This window comes from Bombina bombina, chromosome 2 (assembly GCF_027579735.1).
Source record: "Bombina bombina isolate aBomBom1 chromosome 2, aBomBom1.pri, whole genome shotgun sequence".
NCBI classification, from domain to species: domain Eukaryota; kingdom Metazoa; phylum Chordata; class Amphibia; order Anura; family Bombinatoridae; genus Bombina; species Bombina bombina.
This window is the reverse complement of record NC_069500.1, coordinates 1,308,093,639-1,308,119,534: the sequence shown is the minus strand read 5'-3', so window position 1 is coordinate 1,308,119,534 and position 25,896 is coordinate 1,308,093,639. Positions and strand designations below refer to the sequence as shown.

At 40.5% G+C, this 25,896-nt stretch overlaps 1 protein-coding gene across 2 annotated transcripts in view; it reads left to right on the top strand.

The window, feature by feature from the left end:
- Positions 1-25,896, top strand: part of EVC2 (EvC ciliary complex subunit 2) — a 427,809-nt gene that overhangs the window by 18,669 nt on the left and 383,244 nt on the right. For both annotated transcript variants that reach the window (XM_053704149.1, XM_053704148.1), the window contains exon 2: positions 9,789-9,843. In XM_053704149.1, the coding sequence (XP_053560124.1) occupies positions 9,789-9,843 (55 nt within the window). The remainder of the gene's footprint in view (positions 1-9,788; positions 9,844-25,896) is intronic.

Below are 25,896 nucleotides of genomic sequence, written 5' to 3'. Positions count from 1 at the left end.
AAAGTGTTATGCTAGGCTTTGGTGCTTATAAAAATGGCTGTCAAAATAACATTCAGCGTATATCCCAAAACTGGTGCAAATGCAGGATGGGGGGCCCCAAAAATGTTCTTGCACCAGGGGCCAGGGCCCTTTGTTCATTAGGTTTGCCACTGGCTGTAGTGACAGAGCTGAGCCTGAGAGTATTGGGTTAATACTACAATAGACAGCTGTAAGGTAGGATTCATTTAAACTGAATAGTTTTTCTCTTGTTAAGTGTATCGAGTCCACGGATCATCCATTACTTGTGGGATATTCTCCTTCCCAACAGGAAGTTGCAAGAGGATCACCCACAGCAGAGCTGCTATATAGCTCCCCCCCTCACTGCCATATCCAGTCATTCTCTTGCAACTCTCAACTAAGATGGAGGTCGTAAGAGGACTGTGGTGTTTTATACTTAGTTTATTTCTTCAATCAAAAGTTTGTTATTTTTAAATGGTACCGGAGTGTACTGTTTATCTCAGGCAGTATTTAGAAGAAGAATCTGCCTGCGTTTTCTATGATCTTAGCAGAAGTAACTAAGATCCTTTGCTGTTCTCACATATTCTGAGGAGTGAGGTAACTTCAGAGGGGGAATAGCGTGCAGGTTTTCCTGTAATAAGGTATGTGCAGTTAAAATATTTTTCAAGGGATGGAATTTGCTAGAAAATGCTGCTGATACCGAAGTAATGTAAGTATAGCCTTAAATGCAGTGATAGCGACTGGTATCAGGCTTATTAATAGAGATACATACTCTTATAAAAGTGTATTTTAAAACGTTTGATGGCATGTTTAATCGTTTTTTACATATGTTTGGTGATAAAACTTATTGGGGCCTAGATTTTTTCCACATGGCTGGCTTGAATTTTGCCTAGAAACAGTTCCCTGAGGCTTCCCACTGTTGTAATATGAGTGGGAGGGGCCTATTTTGGCGTTTTTTTGCACAGCAAAAATTACAGACACAGACATCCAGCTTCTTCCTGCATGATCCAGGACTTCTCTGAAGGGCTCAAAAGGCTTCAAAAGTCGTATTGAGGGAGGTAAAAAGCCACAGTAGAGCTGTGGCAGTTGTTGTGACTGTTTAAAAAACGTTTTTGTCATTTGTTATTCCGTTTTTGGTATTAAGGGGTTAATCATCCATTTGCAAGTGGGTGCAATGCTCTGCTAACTTATTACATACACTGTAAAAAATTCGTTAGTGTAACTGCATTTTTTCACTGTTATTTCAAAATTTGGGAAAATTTGTGTTTCTTAAAGGCGCAGTAACGTTTTTTATATTGCTTGTAAACTTTTTTTAAAGTGTTTTCCAAGCTTGCTAGTCTCATTGCTAGTCTGTTTAAACATGTCTGACACAGAGGAACCTACTTGTTCATTATGTTTGAAAGCCATGGTGGAGCCCCATAGGAAAATGTGTACTAAATGTATTGATTTCACCTTAAACGGTAAAGATCAGTCTTTATCTATAAAATAATTATCACCAGAGGGTTCTGTCGAGGGGGAAGTTATGCCGACTAACTCTCCCCACGTGTCAGACCCTTCGCCTCCCGCTCAGGGGACGCACGCTAATATGGCACCAATTACATCAGGGACGCCCATAGCGATTACCTTGCAGGACATGGCTGCAATCATGAATAATACCCTGGCAGAGGTATTATCTAGATTGCCTGAATTAAGAGGCAAGCGCGATAGCTCTGGGGTTAGGAGAGATACAGAGCGTGCAAATGCTGTTAGAGCCATGTCTGATACTGCGTCACAGTATGCAGAACATGAGGACGGAGAGCTTCAGTCTGTGGGTGACATCTCTGACTCGGGGAAACCTGATTTAGAGATTTCTAATTTTAAATTTAAGCTTGAGAACCTCCGTGTATTGCTTGGGGAGGTATTAGCTGCTCTGAATGACTGTAACACAGTTGCAATTCCAGAGAAATTGTGTAGGCTGGATAGATACTATGTGGTGCCGGTGTTTTTCCTATACCTAAAAGGCTTACAGAAATTATTAGCAAGGAGTGGGATAGACCCGGTGTGCCCTTTTCCCCACCTCCTATATTTAGAAAAATGTTTCCAATAGATGCCACTACACGGGACTTATGGCAGACGGTCCCTAAAGTGGAGGGAGCAGTTTCTACTTTAGCAAAGCGTACCACTATCCCGGTTGAGGACAGTTGTGCTTTTTCAGATCCAATGGATAAAAAATTGGAGGGTTACCTTAAGAAAATGTTTATTCAACAAGGTTTTATTTTACAGCCACTTGCATGCATTGCGCCTGTCACTGCTGCGGCGGCATTCTGGTTTGAGGCCCTGGAAGAGGCCATCCATACAGCTCCATTGGAGGAAATTATTGACAAGCTTAGAACGCTTAAGCTAGCTAACTCATTTGTTTCTGATGCCATTGTTCATTTGACTAAACTAACGGCTAAGAATTCCGGATTCGCCATCCAGGCGCGTAGGGAGCTATGGCTTAAATCCTGGTCAGCTGACGTGACTTCAAAGTCTAAATTACTCAACATTCCTTTCAAGGGGCAGACCTTATTCGGGCCTGGCTTGAAGGAAATTATTGCTGACATTACTGGAGGCAAGGGTCATACCCTTCCCCAGGACAGGGCCAAATCAAAGGCCAAACAGTCTAATTTTCGTGCCTTTTGAAATTTCAAGGCAGGAGCAGCATCAACTTCCTCCGCTTCAAAACAAGAGTGAACTGTTACTCATTCCTGACAGGCCTGGAAACCTAACCAGTCCTGGAACAAGGGCAAGCAGGCCAGGAAGCCTGCTGCTGCCCCCAAGACAGCATGAAGGAACGGCCCCCTATCCGGAAACGGATCTAGTGGGGGGCAGACTTTCTCTCTTCGCCCAGGCGTGGGCAAGAGATGTTCAGGATCCCTGGGCGTTGGAGATCATATCTCAGGGATATCTTCTGGACTTCAAAGCTTCTCCTCCACAAGGGAGATTTCATCTTTCAAGGTTATCAGCAAACCAGATAAAGAAAGACGCATTCCTAAGCTGTGTGCAAGACCTCCTAGTAATGGGAGTGATCCATCCAGTTCCGCGGACGGAACAAGGACAGGGATTTTATTCAAATCTGTTTGTGGTTCCCAAGAAAGAGGGAACCTTCAGACCAATCTTGGATCTAAAGATCTTAAACAATTTCCTCAGAGTTCCATCATTCAAAATGGAAACTATTCGGACCATCCTACCCATGATCCAAGAGGGTCAGTACATGACCACAGTGAACTTAAAGGATGCCTACCTTCACATACCGATTCACAAAGATCATCATCGGTTCCTAAGGTTTGCCTTTCTAGTTAGGCATTACCAATTTGTAGCTCTTCCCTTCGGGTTGGCCACTACCCCGAGAATTTTTACAAAGGTTCTGGGCTCACTTCTGGCGGTTCTAAGACCGCGAGGCATAGCGGTGGCTCCGTATCTAGACGACATCCTGATACAGGCGTCAAGCTTTCAAATTGCCAAGTCTCATACAGAGATAGTTCTGGCATTTCTGAGGTCGCATGGGTGGAAAGTGAACGTGGAAAAGAGTTCTCTATCACCACTCACAAGAGTCTCCTTCCTAGGGACTTTTATAGATTCTGTAGAGATGAAAATTTACCTGACGGAGTCCAGGTTATCAAAGCTTCTAAATGCTTGCCGTGTCCTTCATTCCATTCCACGCCCGTCAGTGGCTCAGTGCATGGAAGTAATCGGCTTAATGGTAGCGGCAATGGACATAGTGCCATTTGCGCGCCTGCATCTCAGACCGCTGCAATTATGCATGCTAAGTCAGTGGAATGGGGATTACTCAGATTTGTCCCCTCTACTAAATCTGGATCAAGAGACCAGAGATTCTCTTCTCTGGTGGCTTTCTCGGGTCCATCTGTCCAAGGGTATGACCTTTCGCAGGCCAGATTGGACGATTGTAACAACAGATGACAGCCAATAAATATTCTGGAGTTAAGAGCAATATTTAAGGCTCTTCTAGCTTGGCCTCAGTTAGCAACACTGAGGTTCATCAGATTTCAGTCGGACAACATCACGACTGTGGCTTACATCAACCATCAAGGGGGAACCAGGAGTTCCCTAGCGATGTTAGAAGTCTCAAAGATAATTCGCTGGGCAGAGTCTCACTCTTGCCACCTGTCAGCGATCCACATCCCAGGCGTAGAGAACTGGGAGGCGAATTTTCTAAGTCGTCAGACTTTTCATCCGGGGGAGTGGGAACTCCATCCGGAGGTGTTTGCTCAACTGGTCCATCGTTGGGGCAAACCAGAACTGGATCTCATGGCGCCTCGCCAGAACGCCAAGCTTCCTTGTTACGGATCCAGGTCCAGGGACCCGGGAGCAACGCTAATAGATGCTCTAGCAGCTCCTTGGTTCTTCAACCTGGCCTATGTGTTTCCACCGTTTCCTCTGCTCCCTCGACTGATTGCCAAAATCAAACAGGAGAGAACATCGGTGATTCTGATAGCACCTGCATGGCCACACAGGACCTGGTAGGCAGACCTAGTGGACATGTCATCTCTTCCACCATGGACTCTGCCTCTGAGGCAGGACCTTCTAATACAAGGTCCTTTCAATCATCAAAATCTAATTTCTCTGAGACTGACTGCATGGAGATTGAACGCTTGATTCTATCAAGGCATGGCTTCTCAGAGTCAGTCATTGATACCTTAATACAGGCTCGGAAGCCTGTCACCAGGAAAATCTACCATAAGATATGGCGTACATATCTTTATTGGTGTTAATCCAAGAGTTACTCATGGAGTAAGGTTAGGATTCCTAGGATATTGTCCTTTCTCCAAGAGGGTTTGGACAAAGGCTTATCAGCTAGTTCTTTAAAAGGACAGATCTCTGCTCTGTCTATTCTTTTGCACAAGCGTCTGGCAGAAGTTCCAGACGTCCAGGCATTTTGTCAAGCTTTGGTTAGGATTAAGCCTGTGTTTAAAACTGTTGCTCCCCCGTGGAGCTTAAACTTGGTTCTTAAAGTTCTTCAGGGAGTTCCGTTTGAACCCCTTCATTCCATTGATATTAAACTTTTATCTTGGAAAGTTCTGTTTTTGATGGCTATTTCCTCGGCTCGAAGAGTCTCTGAGTTATCTGCCTTACATTGTGATTCTCCTTATCTGATTTTTCATTCAGACAAGGTAGTTCTGCGTACCAAACCTGGGTTTTTACCTAAGGTGGTTTCTAACAGGAATATCAATCAAGAGATTGTTGTTCCATCATTGTGTCCTAATCCTTCTTCAAAGAAGGAACGTCTTTTGCATAATCTGGACGTAGTCCGTGCCTTGAAGTTTTACTTACAGGCTACTAAAGATTTTCGTCAAACATCTGCCCTGTTTGTCGTTTACTCTGGACAGAGGAGAGGTCAAAAAGCTTCGACAACCTCTCTCTCCTTTTGGCTTCGGAGCATAATACGCTTAGCCTATGAGACTGCTGGACAGCAGCCCCCTGAAAGGATTACAGCTCATTCTACTAGAGCTGTGGCTTCCACCTGGGCCTTTAAAAATGAGGCCTCTGTTGAACAGATTTGCAAGGCTGTGACTTGGTCTTCGCTTCACACCTTTTCAAAATTTTACAAATTTGACACTTTTGCTTCTTCGGAGGCTGTTTTTGGGAGAAAGGTTCTACAGGCAGTGGTTCCTTCCGTTTAAGTTCCTGCCTTGTCCCTCCCATCATCCGTGTACTTTAGCTTTGGTATTGGTATCCCACAAGTAATGGATGATCCGTGGACTGGATACACCTTACAAGAGAAAACACAATTTATGCTTACCTGATAAATGTATTTCTCTTGTAGTGTATCCAGTCCACGGCCCGCCCTGTCCTTTTAAAGGATTACTTTCTGTTATAATTTTTAAGCTAAACAACTAACATATTAAAGTTAATAAACATTAATTAAAACCTACTGACCTATATTTTCTCCAAAACTAAGTTTCATAATGTTCTAAAAGTTATATCTTTTATTCGCCAATGATGACACATTATCCTGCCCACTATTTTCAGCACTGCTTGTTCAAAATACTTAAACCAATAACTTTGTGTTTAAAGCGCCATTTTGAAACCTAGGTATTGCAAGCGGATTGGTACAGAGCAAAGGATACCCATGGAGTGGGTTTGGAAAACAATTAAATTTGCAGACAAGATTTCTGATATACGGTAGAGATATGTTAATGAAATGCTATTGATAAAAAGCGTATTTGGGGTAGTTAGTTAGTAACAGGCATAGAAAATATTTACTTACAGTGGTCCTTTAAGGCAGGTCTAAATTTTAATTAAACTACAGTCACCACTGCACCCTATGGTTTCTCCTTTCTCGTCTTGTTTCGGTCGAATGACTGGATATGGCAGTAAGGGGAGGAGCTATATAGCAGCTCTGCTGTGGGTGATCCTCTTGCAACTTCCTGTTGGGAAGGAGAATATCCCACAAGTAATGGATGATCCGTGGACTCGATACACTACAAGAGAAATAAATTTATCAGGTAAGCATAAATTATGTTTTTTTCTGTTTGGGTTATAGATATAATAAATGATGGGATTTAGAGAACTGAGGTGAAGTGCCTGTTATATAATACTACAGTAAACCAGCTGCAGTGTAGGAATGTTTGTGTTGGCTTTATTGTGTAAGAGGAAACAGTAGAGAGGTCTGCAGAGCATGAATTGATGGCTAATTGTGAAGGTGTCAGATAAAATAGTAAAATAGTAGTGTGGATGTGAGAATATTCTTACATGTATAATTCTTAGTATTCACATGCAGAATAAGTGATGGCATGGTTACGTGACAAAAACTCTTGCTAAGTGGGTATTTAAATTCATATACACGCTGTTTTAATATAGGGGGCTTGCTGCTCCTGTCATTTTTATTTTAGCCAAATTAAAAGTCACAATATATAATGGTAATTAACTGTTAAATGTGACTTTTAATTTGGCTTCAATAAAATGCTGTTTTTAAATTTGCTTGGTTCTATTGGTATCCTTTGTTGAAGAGAATACTTTGGTGGGCTTAGGGAGCAGTATTGCACTACTGGGATCGAGCTGCTAATAGGAGGCTGCTATGTTTCTAGTTACAGGCTCACCTGATGTGTTCAGCTAGGTCCCAGTTGTGCATTGCTGCTACTTCAACAAAGGATACCAAGAGAATGAAGCACACTTGATAACAGAACTAATTAGAAAGTTGTTTATGGGGTCCTATGTCCCTTTAATTGATCTTATGTTTTGGTTTCCCATTTTTTATATGTTGCCATTTACCAATGATTTGTAATGCATGCTGCAGAGTAGGGCGTGTATTTGATATTGCTACATTTAATTAATTTTGGTATATGAAACTGCTCATTGAACACACAACCCATTTAAATGATTGGAGCCTGCAGAAAAACACCTACTTATCTCATCTATTCTCTATACACAAAGGCAGATCTATATATATATATATATATATATATATATATATATATATATATATATATATATATATATATATATATATATGTATATGTATCGAAGGTCATAGCCTGTGTTCCCTGGAAAAACTGGATTGCACCGAACCAGCCACAGGATCGTAAGTCTTTCGGACATCTGGCAGATCCACAACAAAAACTATAGGCCTGAGTAAAAACTATAGGCCTAGACAGGGTTGCCACTAGAAATTTTGGGGCCCCTGACTCAGCCAGTTTTCAGGCCCCCCCCAGCGCACGCCCTGCCCTCCCGCGCACGCCTGCCTTCCCCAGCGCACGGCCTGTCCGCATGTCATGGAGTGTCGTGCTGGGGCTTCTGAGGCTCTATTGCATTTTCGCTGTTCCTCTCCTATGGATTCTCTTGGACTTCCTATTGTTCGAGTTCTTGGGTTGGCACCTGAGTTCGATTGTGTGGCTGAGTCCCTCTTTTTGGGGACGTATTTGGGTTTTTTCTGTTCCCCTGTCCTTCACACCTGACAGACAGTTGTAGAGGCCTGTGGGTTACTTTGCTGCATAGCAAGATGAAGGTTGCAGTTTGAAATCAGTCGCAACCCTTTGCACTTTATCGGTGTGTTGGCAGATTTTTACCAAGACTCCGCTTGCCTTTGGGCCCTTGTGGTACGGTGAGCCTTTTTGAGGTTTCTGTGCTTCTCTATGTTTAGGATATGGAGTAAGGCTGGTGGATTTTTGGTTACTCCTGAGCTGGGTCCACTGCTTATTGGATTTTCTGCAGTCTGTGTTAGGGTTTGTGACCTATCCTCTTCTGCTCTTACTTGCCTGCAAGTAGTTTACTACTGAAGTCATCCTGGTATGACTGTAGTGTCTGGTGTTGACCTAGGGGCTTGCCTTCTGGGTTTGCTGCACGTATATCGGTTTCTGAAGACTTCAATATTTTGAGTTCCTTGAGGACTTTGTCTTCAGTCTTCTTTTAGGGTGCGGTTACACTATCTTGAGGAGAAGTTCTTCTCTGTGTCGGATTCCTGGTTTTAACCTTGTGGTTTCTGTACATCTGGGGTCTGGGCGTTGCCTCCCCTTGATCTCGCATATGGCTTCGGTCTCTGTGAGTTTGTCTTGGTTCCTGGTTTTTTCCTTTTTGGAAATTGTTATACCCTTTTTTGGGTTGTCGGGGAATCCTTGCTTGTTCCCCCATCTCTTTCCCTTTTGGGGAGTTTGTTTGTTGATCCCCTTCTCTGGTACGGGGTGTGTTGTTGAGGACCGCTTTCTGAGCGACAGTGTCTCCTGAAGGCGTGCTGGCTCAGTTGTGTTCTTTTTGCGGTCTCTAGCAAGGCTTGTGGACTATCTGTGGGTCAGTGTCCTTGGGGACTTTTTTCTTTTCCAAATGTTGGGTACGGGTTTTTCAGGCCTGGTGCCCTCAGAATGGGGTGCCTTTGTACCCTCCCGTTTGCGCATTCAGTGTCCTCTATAGCTTGGGTATTGTTTTCCCAAAAGTAATGCATGCAGCTATGGACTCTTTCCATTTATGAAGAAAAACATAAATTATGCTTACCTGATAATTTTCTTTTCTTCAGATGAAAAGAGTCCACAGCTCCCTGCCCGTTTTTTTCTGGGGGCGCCTATTATTTTCTTCTGGCACCTTTTCACCCTGGTATTTCTTCTACTGTTCCTTATTCCTCGGCAGAATGACTGGGGGATGAGGGAAGTGGGAGGAGTATTTAAGCCTTTGGCTGGGGTGTCTTTGCCTCCTCCTGGTGGCCAATTTCTTATTTCCCAAAAGTAATGAATGCAGCTGTGGACTCTTTACATCTGAAGAAAAGAAAATGATCAGATAAGCATATTAAGTTTTTTACGACTAGTTTCCAAACTTAAAGTAATGGTAATTCCAAGCGTTTCACAAACGCTAGGATTTACCATCACTAAAAATCAAGTGGACTAATTAATCAACAGTGTAAAAAAGTGTGCTAAACTTACCCTTTCTGTGCTGTTACACAGCGCTAAATTCAGCGGCTCCGGCCGCCCTCGGCACATCGATCTTCTACCATTGGGGTGCCCCTTGCACCTCTGAACCAATAGCCAATAGCTCAAGGTGCAAAAGATTGATGTGAAATGGTGAGTTTAGCACCCTTTTTTACATGGTTGGTCATTTAAAATCTACTTTATTTTTAGTGATGGTAAATCCTAATGTTTGTTAAATGCTTGGATTTACCATCTCTTTAATCAAATCTGAATTTTAAGCGTTTAATATGAATACACTGTGCTTAGTATGATACATTACACAGCTGCTTGTTTTTTCTTTAAATATGCAAGTGATACATTTTGTTTCTGGTAAATTTAGCAATATAATATCTTACTATATGTTTCTGTTTATGTCTGTAGAGTTTTAATCAGAAACAAAGGAAAACCAAGAAAGGAACAAGACCTGGTGAAGCTGGTATGTATATTGTTAAACTTTTTTAAACATATTTTTACTTTAGTGCCTCCACAGAGTGTTTATCTAACAGCATTGTGATGCTGGGCATTTGTGGTTTGGGCAACCACCTTCCCAGCCAAAGGTTGATAGTTTAAATCCAGCTGTGGGCACTGGGGGTTCATACAATGGCTATCTCGGAAACCTTGTAAAATGTAGTAAACAATGTAGTACTGCAGCGAGTAAGGCCAGCAGAATGCTTGGATTTATTGGTAGAGGTATTTGCAGCAGAAATAGTATGGTTCTTATGCCACTTTACAGATTAGTTAGGCCTCATCTTGAGTATTGTGTGCAGTTCTGGAGGCCATATCTACAGAAGGATATAAAAAAAACTGATGTGTTCAACGGAGGGCTACCAAAACGGTACATGATCTAAAAAATACAACATACCAAGAGACGCTCAATGACCTAAATATGTGTAGCTTGGAGAAGAGAAGGGAAACAGGTGATACAATAGCAAATTTTAAGTATATTAAAGGGCTTAGTAAAGCTGAGGCTGTGAGTATTTTTCATAAAGAGAAAAATTTAAGAACAAGGGGTCATGGTCTCATGCTGAAGGGTAGTAGGTTCAGGAGTAATTTATGGAAGCACTTCTTTACAGAAAGGGTGATTGATTCATGTAATAAACTTCTACAATAGGTGGTAATGACAAATACTGTTGGGGACTTTAATAATGCCTGGGATAAGCATAAGGCTATCCTATGAACTAGATAAGTTTATACTTTTAGGAAATATTGGGGACACTTGCTGGGGCCTATGGTTCTTATCTGTCGTTAATATCTAGGTTTGTAAGCTCAATGTGTTGTCATGTCATCCTCCATATTTCCCTTTCCCTGTGCTAAGGAATACAATGTGACCTTGTCCAGCACAGAACATAAGTCCTCATTATCTGGAGGGAGGGATAAAGAGCTATCAAAGGATCCTACTCCTTCCCCATAAAGCCAGCATTCAACATACACGCAATACTCTTTGTATGAATGAGAGGATTACCTTATTTAAGATTAGTGATCTCTCTCAGGCTTTTGTGAGGATACAATACATATCTCATATAGCAAAGCATACCATAAAATGAATATCCAGACAGTCTCAGTTTAAATTGCCTTGGAATATTTACTACCGCCTGACTAAGAAAGATCCCTGTCATACCACATATTTTGTGACTGTTACTGGTTCCAAAGAGCCATTATAGGAAATCCAGTATCTATATTGTTGACAATTTAAAAGGAATAATAATAGGGAGCTCACGATTCTTGTTGTCCAAGGTTAGAATTTTGTTTTGCAATAGTCTATCCATGATAAAAATAAGACCGATACTAAATGATTTTCTCATAAAATAACAGGAGTGACCAACCGTATCACTAATCAAGGTTATTCATTCATTTAGATGGAAGAGTTAATTACAGCATTTGGCCAAACGGTGATAGACCATAGACCACGTCAAGGTCTATTCTCCCTGAGTTCCTAACCTACAGCCACACAATTCATGCTTTTGATTATATGTATTACATCAGATACAATTATTTCTGTTCTCCAGGTTTCTGGATTTTGGCTAGTTTCATGTTCCCCTATGTCCCACTCACTACTCTTTGTCAGCTTTGGGTTACAATTAATGTTGTTCCAGCACTGTGTTCCAGCACTGCCAACTCTTTAGGTAGCAGGTGATTGCCATAGATGCCTCAATAACCTGTCTCCTAGGTGAGTTTTACTGTGCTCTGAACTCTATAAGGGACCCTAATGATTCAATATATGCACTAAAAATGAGCACCTGATCCCTCTTTTGAAAGCCAAGAGGCATATCTTTCAAAGTAGGGGGGTCATATGCCCAAGTGGTGATCACCATGGCAACGGAAAGTAGCATAGGCATTTACAACAAACTTGGAGGGGGGGTATGCACAGTGTTGTGCCATAAAGTACAAATGGGGGGACAATATACTTTATTTGAAAGCATCAATCCTCCTTTTTTTAAAAAAAAAAAAATTATTGCTCCTGTGTTCATGCAACTGCCTAGTATCATACCAATGACTAGTACCTCACAGCACTTGTCGTGGTTTGGAACGTCTACATTTATTTGTACCTTGTGCTAAATGACAAAAACACATAAAGTGAGCAGCAATGCACTATTGGGCCCTAGCTGAACCCATCTGACAAGAGATGTGTGTGAAAATGGTAGATGGATGGAGAGCAGAGACCAGTGTTACTCCAGTGCAGTAAATTAAATAGGAACAATAGGGAAAGTGTATTTACAATTGTTATGATTTAGGCCCATAAAGCACCTCCAAGAAAATAAACTGTGTAGACATAAGTGGAGAAGAGGTGCAAGTAGAGAAGGGACTGTTGTAGAGAGGTACCATTTGGTGTCATTTGTATATAAATGATATTTAACTCTCAAGACTTAATGAGGATACCTAAGAATAATGTATAGACTTCATAGCCTCTGATGATGCGCTTGTGAGCATGAGCGAAACACGTCAGGCGTTTGTTTGAATGTTCTACCCTGTCATGTTTGGCACAGCTGAATAAACCTTATTAGCACCAAGCTTTGGGCTTCTGTGTTGCTCCTTCTTCTTCTTTGGACTCTTATCTTGATTAAGCGGCTGGGAATACCACTCAAGCTTTTAGAAGCCTTCAGTTCTACCCACATTCAGCTATCCCCACATCAAACGCCTATTGTAGGCACGATACTTACTAACGTCAGAGAGGTCCCTGAACCCACGAGGGGGGCAGCACGCCCAGTGAGACGGAGGACCTGACTGTTTACTTGGGACATTCCCTGCGGATGAGTCTTGAGGGCTCCCTCGCCTGTCTGGCTTCGTCGGCAGAAGTTGTCCATTTTGTTTAATACACAAACCAAAAAGAACATTCTGCACTAAGATCCCCTACCGGATATAGTGAATAAAGATAATGTGAGAATAATAAATAAAATGCAGGTGAAACAAATGAATAAAATAAATGACTGAATAAATAAATAAATGAATAAAGGCTCCTGGACAAATAACCAGGAGCTAATGTTTCAGTCTGGTGTGTAATTCACTGAAAAAGTCCAGTAATGAAATGAGATGATAAGCAATATATATTGTGTGTAAAACAGCGTCTCTCACCATAAAGTGTAGCCTAATGCGGCTAGTGTTTAGTCCCAACTTGCAAAAAGATAGTTGATCCCAAAGGTGAGACCGTTCACAGCTTAAACCTCAGACACTCTGAATCAGGGCGCAAGGCAGCCGAATGATGACGTCACTCTGTGTCCGGTGCGGAATCCGAGGTGCAGCTCCACTGATGCTGAGTTCTTCTCCTCTCAGCCGATGCACATGTAGAAAGAAAAAAAGGGAACAGGGGCGTAATATCGATTCAAGTGAGTTTATTAAGATCACATATAAAAAGCGCAAGATCAATATGCACTTACAAAAGACAATGAAAAAAATGGCACATAAGGTAAAACAAAGGAATTTGAGATTAAAATTAGAAGTGACTGTAACTCTACTTTCGTAGTGTACCTCTTAGAATGTGGGTGTGGCCTGTCCTATGTGGGCCCCACTAAAAGAAAAATAAAGAGAAGGCTATACAAACATATTTACAACATTAAAGAAAAGATCAATAAACATAGTGTACCTAGACACTTCATGGAAGTCCACAATTGTGACCCTAGTAGTTAAAAAATACAAGTATTTGACTGGGTTTATTTGGATACTATGTTTTACTTAGGCATTCCAGAACACTAGAGGTTAATTCCCTTTTAGAATTGTGATATCATTTAGGGGGGTGTGTCTGCTGGCAACACCTTCTAACTTGATTGGTTCTTGACACCTTTAAATTAGGGTATGGGTAACACACACAGGCATATTTGACCTGTCCTCTTGAGAAAGCCTGTTTGCAAAACTGGGGAAACGCGTTGAGGTTTTACAAATCTGTGTGTGAATTAAAGACACACAGTTACTCATTCGAAACAGACCAGAGGTGTTGGGGTCCGGAGGTCATCTGGTGGGCTCTCAGTGAAAGTATCCGGTTGATGTCTTTGGTTCCTGTTTGTCTGTTTTACCTTATGTGCCATTTGTTTCATTGTCTTTTGTAAGTGCATATTGATCTTGCGCTTTTTATATGTGAACTTAATAAACTCACTTGAATCGAGTTTGCGCTCCTGTTCCCTTTTTTTCTTTCTCCATTTTGTTTAATACTTTTAGTATCAGACGGATACAGAAGAGGAACACTAAAGCATGGCTTATTGCAGGACCTGCAACCGTAGAGAACTATCTGCACTGACACAAGGGGATAAGATAAGTACCCTACTTACCTCCTATATGATTTTGACTAAGCCTTATAACCAGAGACTAATACACTGCACTAGCAAAGACAAGTAATAAAATGTTGATTTTCAGTTGGTTAGTTGTTGAGCTTTGGTATACAAACAAACATAAGATAAAGAAGCATATGAGTGCATTAAAAGTGATTAGATAAGGAGGTTTGTTTAATAGGTTGCGTTTAAAACAACCGGTTAACTATTTCATATATAAAAATAATCCTTAAGGATCAATTTTGCACACATTTAAAACTCTGCATCTGGTATAACAAATAATTGGAAACACATTAAGGGGAAACTAATTTTTACAATACAGGCCTAGTTTCCATTGAGGTAGTAAAGTTTGGAAGCTGGTGATAACATAAAAAATCTCCATAGACTTTAGTGGAGGTTGATGGGGGTTTTTTTTATCACCAGTTTCCACATTTTACCACATCAATGGAAACTAGGCCACACTGTCCATTCAAGTCATTCTGTAAACAATGTCTTACTCTGAGTGTAGATCCTGCAGGGTTTTGTGGCCAAAATATAGATTGCAGAAAAGTGAGAAGATAATTCGATAAGAGGGAACGTGTTAAACATTTGCACCCAAATATTTCAAGGAGTTTTTGGAAAACTGTAAGTAAAAAGACATTGCAGTTGTTACATGAAGGTTTTGTAAGAGTGAGACTAATGCATGTTTAAAGGGACACTCAAGTCAAAATAAAGTTTTTTGATTCAGATAGAACATGCAGTCCACAATTTAATTCATTACTGTTGGGAAATTAACCACCTGGCCACCAGGAGGTGGCAAAAATACCACAGCCAGAGCTAAAGTATCCTCCTACTTCCCATACTCCCCCAGTCATTCTTTGCCTCTGTAACGTGGAGGTGGCAAAGATGGTGCTCTGAAGATTTTAGTCCTTTAATGGGTAGTTTCCCTTCAAGATAGGACTGGGGTTAATAATATCAAAATTAGGAAATGAAGTAGACTGCGAGATTGGTGGGGAATAATTGCTCACCTTAAAACTGCTATCCCAATAGTTTAGAAATAGTATGTAGAGTGAGGTGGCGCAAAAGATGCTATTCCCAATGTGAGTATTGTAATTTTATAAAAATAGCGGGATATTATACACCCCTCTATCTGAATATTCCTTTTGTAATTAGCACAAGACAAATTTGTATGTATGAAATTGTTAAACAAATTTATTGAAATTTAAGGTAAAACATTAAAATGCAATTAAAATAACTTGACACCGGTGTCGGCTAAATATTCAATAAAACAATCTAAAAGACATTCATATGTGTCTAATGTGTTAAGACATTGAATACATTAAAAGTAACATAAATTGCTATATAAAACGGATATTTTCCTAAATTGTTTCAAAAATACACTTGATATACTAGAGTAGTTTCTAACGTAATTAGGCAGTTTTCTTAATGTCTGATATATGGGTTAGCAATGAAAATTAAACCCGTTATACCTTATAGTGTATCTGTTTGATAGCACTATGTTTGTTGGATTATAATTAGAGCTGTCCTGGATTATCCTTCTTACGGTCTGTGACCGTTTGTGTGAGGTAATCAGCCGCTGTGTCTGTATAGACTCCTCAGCGGTTTTAGAATGGTCCGTGTTAACCGCTTGTCAAAGGGTACTTGACTAGACTTGAAATCTTTGTGCTGGTGTCTTAAATGCCAAGATAATCGGTACTTGGTGTGATCTCTTGTCGGATATAAACGTGGTGTTTGATCCTATTATGTTATCTTCTCCTTTCGGTCAGTGACCGATCGCCTGTTGGAATACACTGTGCCTCCTGTGGGGTTCCTCCGTGGTGTATGTTCAGTGCGGTTAAATATATGCCGCTAGATGGATCTTCTCCTTTCGGTCAGTGACCGATCGTCTGTTGTAATACAGCTGTTCCTCCTATAGGGTTTCTCCGTGGTATACGTTCAGTGCGGTTAAATATATGCCGCTAGATGTGCATGCCTGACCACTCCATCAACACAACTATGCACCCAAGCCCTTGAGGGAAGACGCTTGTATCCGACTAGAGATCACACCAAGTACCGATTATCTTGGTATTTAAGACACCAACACAAAGATTTCAAGTCTAGTCAAGTACCCTTTGACAAGCGGTTAACACGGACCATTCTAAAACCGCTGAGGAGTCTATACAGACACAGCGGCTGATTACCTCACACAAACGGTCACAGACCGTAAGAAGGATAATCCAGGACAGCTCTAATTATAATCCAACAGACATAGTGCTATCAAACAGATACACTATAAGGTATAACGGGTTTAATTGTCATTGCTAACCCATATATCAGACATTAAGAAAACTGCCTAATTACGTTAGAAACTACTCTAGTATATCAAGTGTATTTTTGAAACAATTTAGGAAAATATCCGTTTTATATAGCAATTTATGTTACTTTTAATGTATTCAATGTCTTAACACATTAGACACATATGAATGTCTTTTAGATTGTTTTATTGAATATTTAGCCGACACCGGTGTCAAGTTATTTTAATTGCATTTTAATGTTTTACCTTAAATTTCAATAAATTTGTTTAACAATTTCATACATACAAATTTGTCTTGTGCTAATTACAAAAGGAATATTTAGATAGAGGGGTGTATAATATCCCGCTATTTTTTATAAAATTACAATACTCACATTGGGAATAGCATCTTTTGCGCCACCTCACTCTACATACTAGGACTGGGGTTAATGCTGTGTCCATATAAACCTCTTAGTAAAAGTATTGGTAGCTGTTAGCTGCTGGATGCCGAACATGCAGTTTTAAGACACTTTCCAATTTACTTCTAATATCAAATTTTGCATAGTCTTTATATACACACTTTCTGGGGAACAAGATCCTACTGAGCATGCGCACAAGCTCACAGGGTATACATATACTAGTCTGTGATTGGCTGACGTCTGTCAAATGATACAAGGGGGCAGAAAATGGGAGAAAAAATAAATTTTGTAGAAAAAAAAAATCTACTGCTTATTTGAAATTCAATAGGTGTTAAATCATTGTCTTTTTATTATGCCCTTGTTAATATGCAGTTCTACTGCATTAAGTGCTCCTTTAAGAGGGAGGATGTAAATGTGCATTTTAGGCAGGAATTGAACATAAGAGTAAACAATTGTTTGACTAATACAGGTAGTGAGGGAAGATTATGATAAGAAGGCAGATACTACATTGTCTGTATTCAGTACACAAGATTGTGTTTGTGGCTTTAGGGGTACTAAGGCTCATCTTGTGTTTTTAGTCTTTTGTTAGGTGTTGATTTTATTATTGTGACTGGAGGACAGTATGTACCTAAGTGTATTTTGCTTAATTGGTTGGCAAAGTCTTGGAATTTGAGGTAGGCAATAGGTGCAGGTTGGGTGGGCAAAGAAGGGCATACAAACTAGAGGATAGATGGTTACTGAGGAGGAGTTCAGCTTTGAGAGTTTGAGCAAAGAAAAGTAGGGTTGTGACAAAAATGTGTAGTGCATGTCTTTTGCAGGTCGCATGTCTTTTGCAGGTCGCATGTCTTTTGCAGGTCGCATGTCTTTTGCAGGTTGCATGTCTTTTGCAGGTTGCATGTCTTTTGCACGTCGCATGTCTTTTGCACGTCGCATGTCTTTTGCACGTCGCATGTCTTTTGCACGTCGCATGTCTTTTGCAGGTCGCATGTCTTTTGCAGGTCGCATGTCTTTTGCAGGTCGCATGTCTTTTGCAGGTCGCATGTCTTATAGCATGTCTTTTGCAGGTAGCATGTCTTTTGCAGGTAGCATGTCTTTTTGCAGGTAGCATGTCTTTTTGCAGGTAGCATGTCTTTTTGCAGGTCGCATGTCTTTTTGCAGGTCGCATGTCTTTTGCAGGTCGCATGTCTTTTGCAGGTCGCATGTCTTTTGCAGGTCGCATGTCTTTTGCAGGTCGCATGTCTTTTGCAGGTCGCATGTCTTTTTTGCAGGTCGCATGTCTTTTGCAGGGTGTCATACAGGGGTGATCTGTGTATTGTTGTAGTTAGAATTTATGTGGATTTGAAAAACTTTGAAAATTGCTGTGAGTGCAGGTTTCTCAACTCCTGTCCATAAAGAGCTTTAAAGGGCGACCATTTCTCTACCTGAGCACTGGTGGAAAAATCACAATGGCTGCTGAATATCCCAAGAAGAGAAACCCTTTATCTCTAACTTGTTAGAGCTGCTTGAGGGAGGGAGAGTTGAGAATCCCTGCTCTAGGGAATTTAAGCCTTTGTGGCATTAGTTAAAAGGAAGTGCAGGTCTAGAGAGCAATAGGAATAGAGATTGCTACATGAGAAGTATTTGTCATCTGGAAATAGGAAGTTGGCAAAGTGTGAGATGGAGCATGAGTGAATGAAGATCTATGGTAAGCTGTATGCAGTGTTCATGAGCTGATACTTGCTAAAGTAGCACGTGCAGTGTGCATGAGCTGATCCTTGCTGAAGTAGCACGTGCAGTGTGCATGTGCTGATCCTTGCTGAAGTAGCACGTGCAGTGTGCATGAGCTGATCCTTGCTGAAGTAGCACGTGCAGTGTGCATGAGCTGATCCTTGCTGAAGTAGCACGTGCAGTGTGCATGAGCTGATCCTAGCTGAAGTAGCACGTGCAGTGTGCATGAGCTGATCCTTGCTGAAGTAGCACGTGCAGTGTGCATGTGCTGATCCTTGCTGAAGTAGCATGTGCAGTGTGCATGAGCTGATCCTTGCTGAAGTAGCATGTGCAGTGTGCATGAGCTGATCCTTGCTGAAGTAGCACGTGCAGTGTGCATGAGCTGATCCTTGCTGAAGTAGCACGTGCAGTGTGCATGTGCTGATCCTTGCTGAAGTAGCACGTGCAGTGTGCATGAGCTGATCCTTGCTGAAGTAGCACGTGCAGTGTGCATGCCCCAAGCCATTTTTTGCATGTTTAGATTAGAGCTAGAGGCAATGAAAAATCATAATTCCTGCCTGAAATCCGTATACCGGCAATTTATTGCCAAACAGTCTTAGAAACTAAGGCCTAGATTTAGAGTTGGGCGGTAGCCGTCAAAACCAGCGTTAGAGGCTCCTAACGCTGTTTTTTTCCGCCCGCTGGTATTTGGAGTCAGTCAGGAAAGGGTCTAATGCTCACTTTGCAGCCGTGACTTTTCCATACCGCAGATCCCCCTACGCCATTTGCGTATCCTATCTTTTCAATGGGATCTTCCTAACGCCGGTATTTAGAGTCTTGGCTGAAGTGAGCGTTAGAAATCTAACGACAAAACTCCAGCCGCAGAAAAAAGTCAGTAGTTAAGAGCTTTCTGGGCTAACGCCGGTTTATAAAGCTCTTAACTACTGTGCTCTAAAGTACACTAACACCCATAAACTACCTATGTACCCCTAAACCGAGGTCCCCCCACATCGCCGCCACTCTATTAAAATTTTTTAACCCCTAATCTGCCGACCGCACACTGCTGCCACCTACGTTATCCCTATGAACCCCTAATCTGCTGGCCCTAACACCACCGACCCCTATATTATATTTATTAACCCCTAATATGCCGCCCCCAACGTCGCCGCCACCTACCTACAATTATTAACCCCTAATCTGCCAACCGGAGCTCACCGCTACTATAATAAAGTTAATAACCCCTAATCCGCCTCACTCCCGCCTCAATAACCCTATAATAAATAGTATTAACCCCTAATCTGCCCTCCCTAACATCGCCGACACCTAACTTCAAGTATTAACCCCTAATCTGCCGACCGGAGCTCACCGCTAATATAATACATTTATTAACCCCTAAAGATAAGTCTAACCTTAACCCTAACACCCCCCTAAATTAAATATAATTTAAATCTAGCGAAATAAATTAACTCTTATTAAATAAATTATTCCTATTTAAAGCTAAATACTTACCTGTAAAATAAACCCTAATATAGCTACAATATAAATTATAATTATATTGTAGCTATTTTAGGATTAATATTTATTTTACAGGCAACTTTGTATTTATTTTAACCAGGTACAATAGCTATTAAATAGTTAATAACTATTTAATAGTTACCTAGTTAAAATAATTACAAATTACCTGTAAAATAAATCTTAACCTAAGTTACAATTAAACCTAACACTACACTATCAATAAATAAATTAAATAAACTACCTACAATTATCTACAATTAAACCCAACACTACTCTATCAATAAATTAATTAAATACAATACCTACAAATAAATACATTTAAATAAACTAACTAAAGTACAAAAAATAAAAAAGAACTAAGTTATAAAAAAATATTTACAAACATTAGAAAAATATTACAACAATTTTAAACTAATTACACCTACTCTAAGCCCCCTAATAAAATAACAAAGCCCCCCAAAATAAAAAAATGCCCTACCCTATTCTAAAATTAAAATAGAAAAGCTCTTTTACCTTACCAGCCCTGAAAAGGGCCCTTTGCGGGGCATGCCCCAAAGAATTCAGCTCTTTTGCCTGTAAAAAAAAACATACAATACCCCCCCCCCCAACATTACAACCCACCACCCACATACCCCTAATCTAACCCAAACCTTCCTTAAATAAACCTAACACTAAGCCCCTGAAGATCTCCCTACCTTGTCTTCACCACACCGGGTCCCGATCTGTCCAGAAGACCCTCCGAAATCTTCATCCAAGCCCAAGGGGGGGCTGAAGAGTGACGTCCATCCTCCGCCTGAAGTCTGGATCCAAGCGGCGGCTGAAGAAATCCATCATCGGGCTGAAGTCTTGATCCAAGCGGGCGCTGAAGAAGTCCATCATCGGGATGAAGTCTTCTATGAAGCGGCATCTTCAATCTTCTTTCTTCCGGAGCCATCATCTTCCAGCCGACACGGATCCATCCTCTTCTACTGACGCCTACTCGCCGAATGACGGTTCGAGTAGGCGTCGGTAGAAGAGGATGGATCCGCGTCGGCTGGAAGATGATGGCTCCGGAAGAAAGAAGATTGAAGATGCCGCTTCATAGAAGACTTCATCCCGATGATGGACTTCTTCAGCGCCCGCTTGGATCAAGACTTCAGCCCGATGATGGATTTCTTCAGCCTCCGCTTGGATCCAGACTTCAGGCGGAGGATGGACGTCACTCTTCAGCCCCCCCTTGGGCTTGGATGAAGATTTCGGAGGGTCTTCTGGACAGATCGGGACCCGGTGTGGTGAAGACAAGGTAGGGAGATCTTCAGGGGCTTAGTGTTAGGTTTATTTAAGGGGGGTTTGGGTTAGATTAGGGGTATGTGGGTGGTGGGTTGTAATGTTGGGGGGGGGGTATTGTATGTTGTTTTTTTTTACAGGCAAAAGAGCTGAATTCTTTGGGGCATGCCCCGCAAAGGGCCCTTTTCAGGGCTGGTAAGGTAAAAGAGCTTTTCTATTTTAATTTTAGAATAGTGTAGGCCATTTTTTTTATTTTGGGGGGCTTTGTTATTTTATTAGGGGGCTTAGAGTAGGTATAATTAGTTTAAAATTGTTGTAATATTTTTCTAATGTTTGTAAATATTTTTTTATTTTTTGTAACTTAGTTATTTTTTATTTTTTGTACTTTAGTTAGTTTATTTAAATGTATTTATTTGTAGGTATTGTATTTAATTAATTTATTGATAGCGTAGTGTTAGGTTTAATTGTAGATAATTGTAGGTAGTTTATTTAATTTATTTATTGATAGTGTAGTGTTAGGATTAATTGTAACTTAGGTTAGGATTTATTTTACAGGTAATTTTGTAATTATTTTAGTTCTTAACTATTTAATAGCTATTGTACCTGGTTAAAATAAATACAAAGTTGCCTGTAAAATAAATATTAATCCTAAAATAGCTACAATATAATTATTATTTATATTGTAGCTATATTAGGGTTTATTTTACAGGTAAATATTTAGATTTAAATAGGAATAATTTATTTAATAAGAGTTAATTTATTTCATTAGAATAAAATTATGTTTAACTTAGGGGGGGGTTAGGGTTAGGGTTAGAATTAGCTTTAGGGGTTAAAAAGTTTATTAGAGTAGCGGTGAGCTCCGGTCGACAGATTAGGGGTTAATACTTGAAGTTAGGTGTCGGCGATGTTAGGGAGTGCAGATTAGGGGTTAATACTATTTATTATAGGGTTATTGAGGCTGGAGTGAGGCGGATTAGGGGTTAATACATTTATTATAGTAGTGGTGCGGTCCGGTCGGCAGATTAGGGGTTAATAAGTGTAGGTAGGTGGAGGCGACGTTGGGGGCGGCAGATTAGGGGTTAATAAATATAACATAGGGGTCGGCGGTGTTAGGGGCAGCAGATTAGGTGTACATAGGTATAATGTAGGTTGCGGCGGTGTACGGAGCGGCAGATTAGGGGTTAATAATAATATGCAGGGGTCAGCGATAGCGGGGGCGGCAGATTAGGGGTTAATAAGTATAAGGTTAGGGGTGTTTAGACTCGGGGTACATGTTAGGGTGTTAGGTGCAGACTTAGGAAGTGTTTCCCCATAGGAAACAATGTAGCTGCGTTAGGAGCTGAACGCTGCTTTTTTGCAGGTGTTAGGTTTTTTTTCAGCTCAAACAGCCCCATTGTTTCCTATGGGGGAATCATGCACGAGCACGTTTTTGAAGCTGGCCGCGTCCGTAAGCACCGCTGGAATTTAGAGTTGCAGTGGCGGTAAATATGCTCTACGCTCCCTTTCTGGAGCCTAACGCAGCCCTTCTGTGAACTCTAAATACCAGCGGTATTTAAAAGGTGCGGGAGAAAAAAAGCCAGGGTAGCTAACGCACACCTTTGGCCGCAGAACTCTAAATCTAGCCGTAAGGTAGGAGAAAGTACATTTAAATGGACAGTCAAGTATAAATTAAACTTTCATTATTCAGTTAGGACTTTTAATTTTAATTGACTTTCCAATTTACTTTTATCATCAAATTTGCTTTTTTCTCTTGGTATTCTTAGTTTAAACTAAACCTAGGTAGGCTCATATGCTAATTTCTAAGCCTTTGAGGGCTGCCTCTTATCACATGCTTTTTAAATCTCTTTTCAACACAAAGAGACAGAAAGTACACGTGGGCCATATAGATAACACTGTTCAGGCACAGGGGGTTATTTAAGATTTAGCACAAACCAATGCTAAATTTAAGACAATAGATAATAACAAGTCACAGTCATGTGATCAGGGGGCTGGAAGAAGGTTCCTAGATACAAGGTAATCACAAAGGTAAAAAGTATATTAATATAACAGTGTTGGTTATGCAAAACTGGGGAATGGGTAATAAAGGGATTATCTATCTTTTCAAACAATAACAATTCTATGGTTGACTGTCCCTTTAAAGGGATAGTAACGTCTAATTTAATCTTTCATGATTCAGATAGAACATGCAGATTTAAACAACTTTTCAATTTACTTCTGTTATCTATTTATCTTCATTCTATTGGTATCCTGTGTTTAAAAGCATACCTAAGTAGGCTCTGGAGAAACAATCTACTTTTGGGAGCTAGCTGCTAATTGGTGGCTGCACTTATATGTCTTTGTTCACCCAATGTGTTCAGCTAGTTCCCAGTAGTGCATTGCTGCTGCTTCTTCAACAAAGGATAGTGAAGCAAATTTGATAAAATAAGTATATTGTAAAAATATAAAAAAAATTAAATAAAATAAATTGTATGCTCTATCTGAATCAGAAAAAAGAAAGAATTTGGGACATGAAACCCAAAATTTGTTCTTTCATGATTCAGATAAAACATACATTTTTAACTACCAATTTTACTTCTATTATAAATTTATCTTAGTATACTTTATTGAAGGAGCAACAATGCACAACTGGGAGCTAGATGGACACATCTGGTAAGAGGTATTTCTGTGTAGATGCCAATCAGCAGCTAGCTCCTGAGCCTGCATAGGTTTGCTTCTGAACCAAGAGAATAAAGCAAATTAGATGATAGAATTAAACGTAAAGGGAGCTTAAACACTAAATAAATGCTAGATAGAATGATGCATTTAGAAGAAAGATTAGTCTGAGAACACAAGTAAATGTATTTGTTTCATTAGCTGTTTAAATATTGCCAAAATAAGGGTAACGTTTTAGTGTCTATAAAGCAATGGTAGCTGCCATATTGTAACTTTGGTTACCTTTTCTGCTGTGGCCAATTAGAGACAGTTGTGTGGAATATAACAGTGTTCTGCACTTCCATTTCTAACAGGAACTGAAAAAGCTCACAATTTCAGAATGGAATTACAGGAAAAGGGGACAAAATAAATTATGAAAGTATACTGCAGACTTTTTTTATGTATACAATTTAAAATTTTATATTACCATCTCAAAGTGTTTAATGTCCCTTTTAAAAGTTGTTTCAAATTGCATGCTCTATCTAAATCATGAAGGAAAGATTTTGGGTTTCTTGTCCCTTTAAGCAAATCTGCATTTTCCAAGTAGTAGTAGATCATCCTTTAGGCTGCATTACAATGTCTCATTTACATAACTCTTAACCCCTTAACGACCAACGCCATACCCTGTACGACACTGGTCGTTACCGCCTTAAGGGCCAGCGACGTACCCTGTACGTCTCTACAGTCCTGGGCTTGTCTCTTCTGCAATCTCTCTCAAAATAGTGAGATTGTGCTATTTCTGCATGCCCCACGAGTGGGGCACTGCAGAAATAGATTTGCATAGTTACCGATGCAGAGAGGACCACTCTTTGACCCTCTCTGCATCAGACAGTGGTGGTGACAATTGTTGGTGGGTGGGAGGGTAAGGAAGGAGGTGGGTGGGCGGCCCATCGCTGGAAGGGATGGGAGGAGGGCGGGACCGCTATGCCACGCTACAGGCGATGAAGGGAAGGAAAAAAAAAAAAAGGCGGTGTTTTCTCCCTATGAGGGGGAAGGAGAGAGGAGAGGCAATGAGGGGTATCCTCTGTGATATCTGTTGGGGAAAGTGATCTGGGAGGGGGAGGAGGGTAGGTTATTGATGGGGGCAGCTACACTACAGAAAAAATGGGTATTTTATTTTTTACAATTGCCTAATTTGCCGCAAACTGGGTACTGGCAGACAGCTGCTAGTACCTAAGATGGGGGCAAATAGGTAGAGGGGGGAGGTTAAAGAGCTGTTTGGGGGGATCAGGGAGGTTGAGAGGTAAGACTGATCTCTACACTAAAGCTAAAATTAACCCTACAAGCTACCTAATTAACCCCTTCACTGCTGGGCATAATAAAAGTGTGGTGCGCCTTCTAATTACCAAAAAGCAACGCCAAAGCCATATATGTCTGCTATTTCTGAACAAAGGGGATCCCAGAGAAGCATTTACAACCATGTGTGCCATGATTGCACAAGTTGTTTGTAAATAATTTCAGTGAGAAACCTAAAATTGTGAAAAAGTTAACAATTGTTTTTATTTGATTGCATTTGGCAGTGAAATAGTGGCATGAAATATACCATAATGGACCTAGATCAATACTTTGGGTTGTTACTAAAAAAAAAAATGAAATGCTAAAAATGCTCTGGTCTTTTGGGGAAGTTTTTTTCTGAAATGCCTGGTCTTTAAGGGGTTAAATAATGTAAATGGTATTTTATAATTTACTGTAAAAAAAAAAAAATGGCTAACCATTTAAAGACACCTTCTACATCATAAGGGGGGCACACACCCTTATCTTATCTAATTAGCCTCTAATTCCTTTCATACAATTTTTTTTTATAGTCTTTCCAGTGTGTTCCATCTCCATCTACTAAGCATCTTTTGGACAGGGCCCCTTACCCCATATTTGTCTAACACCTG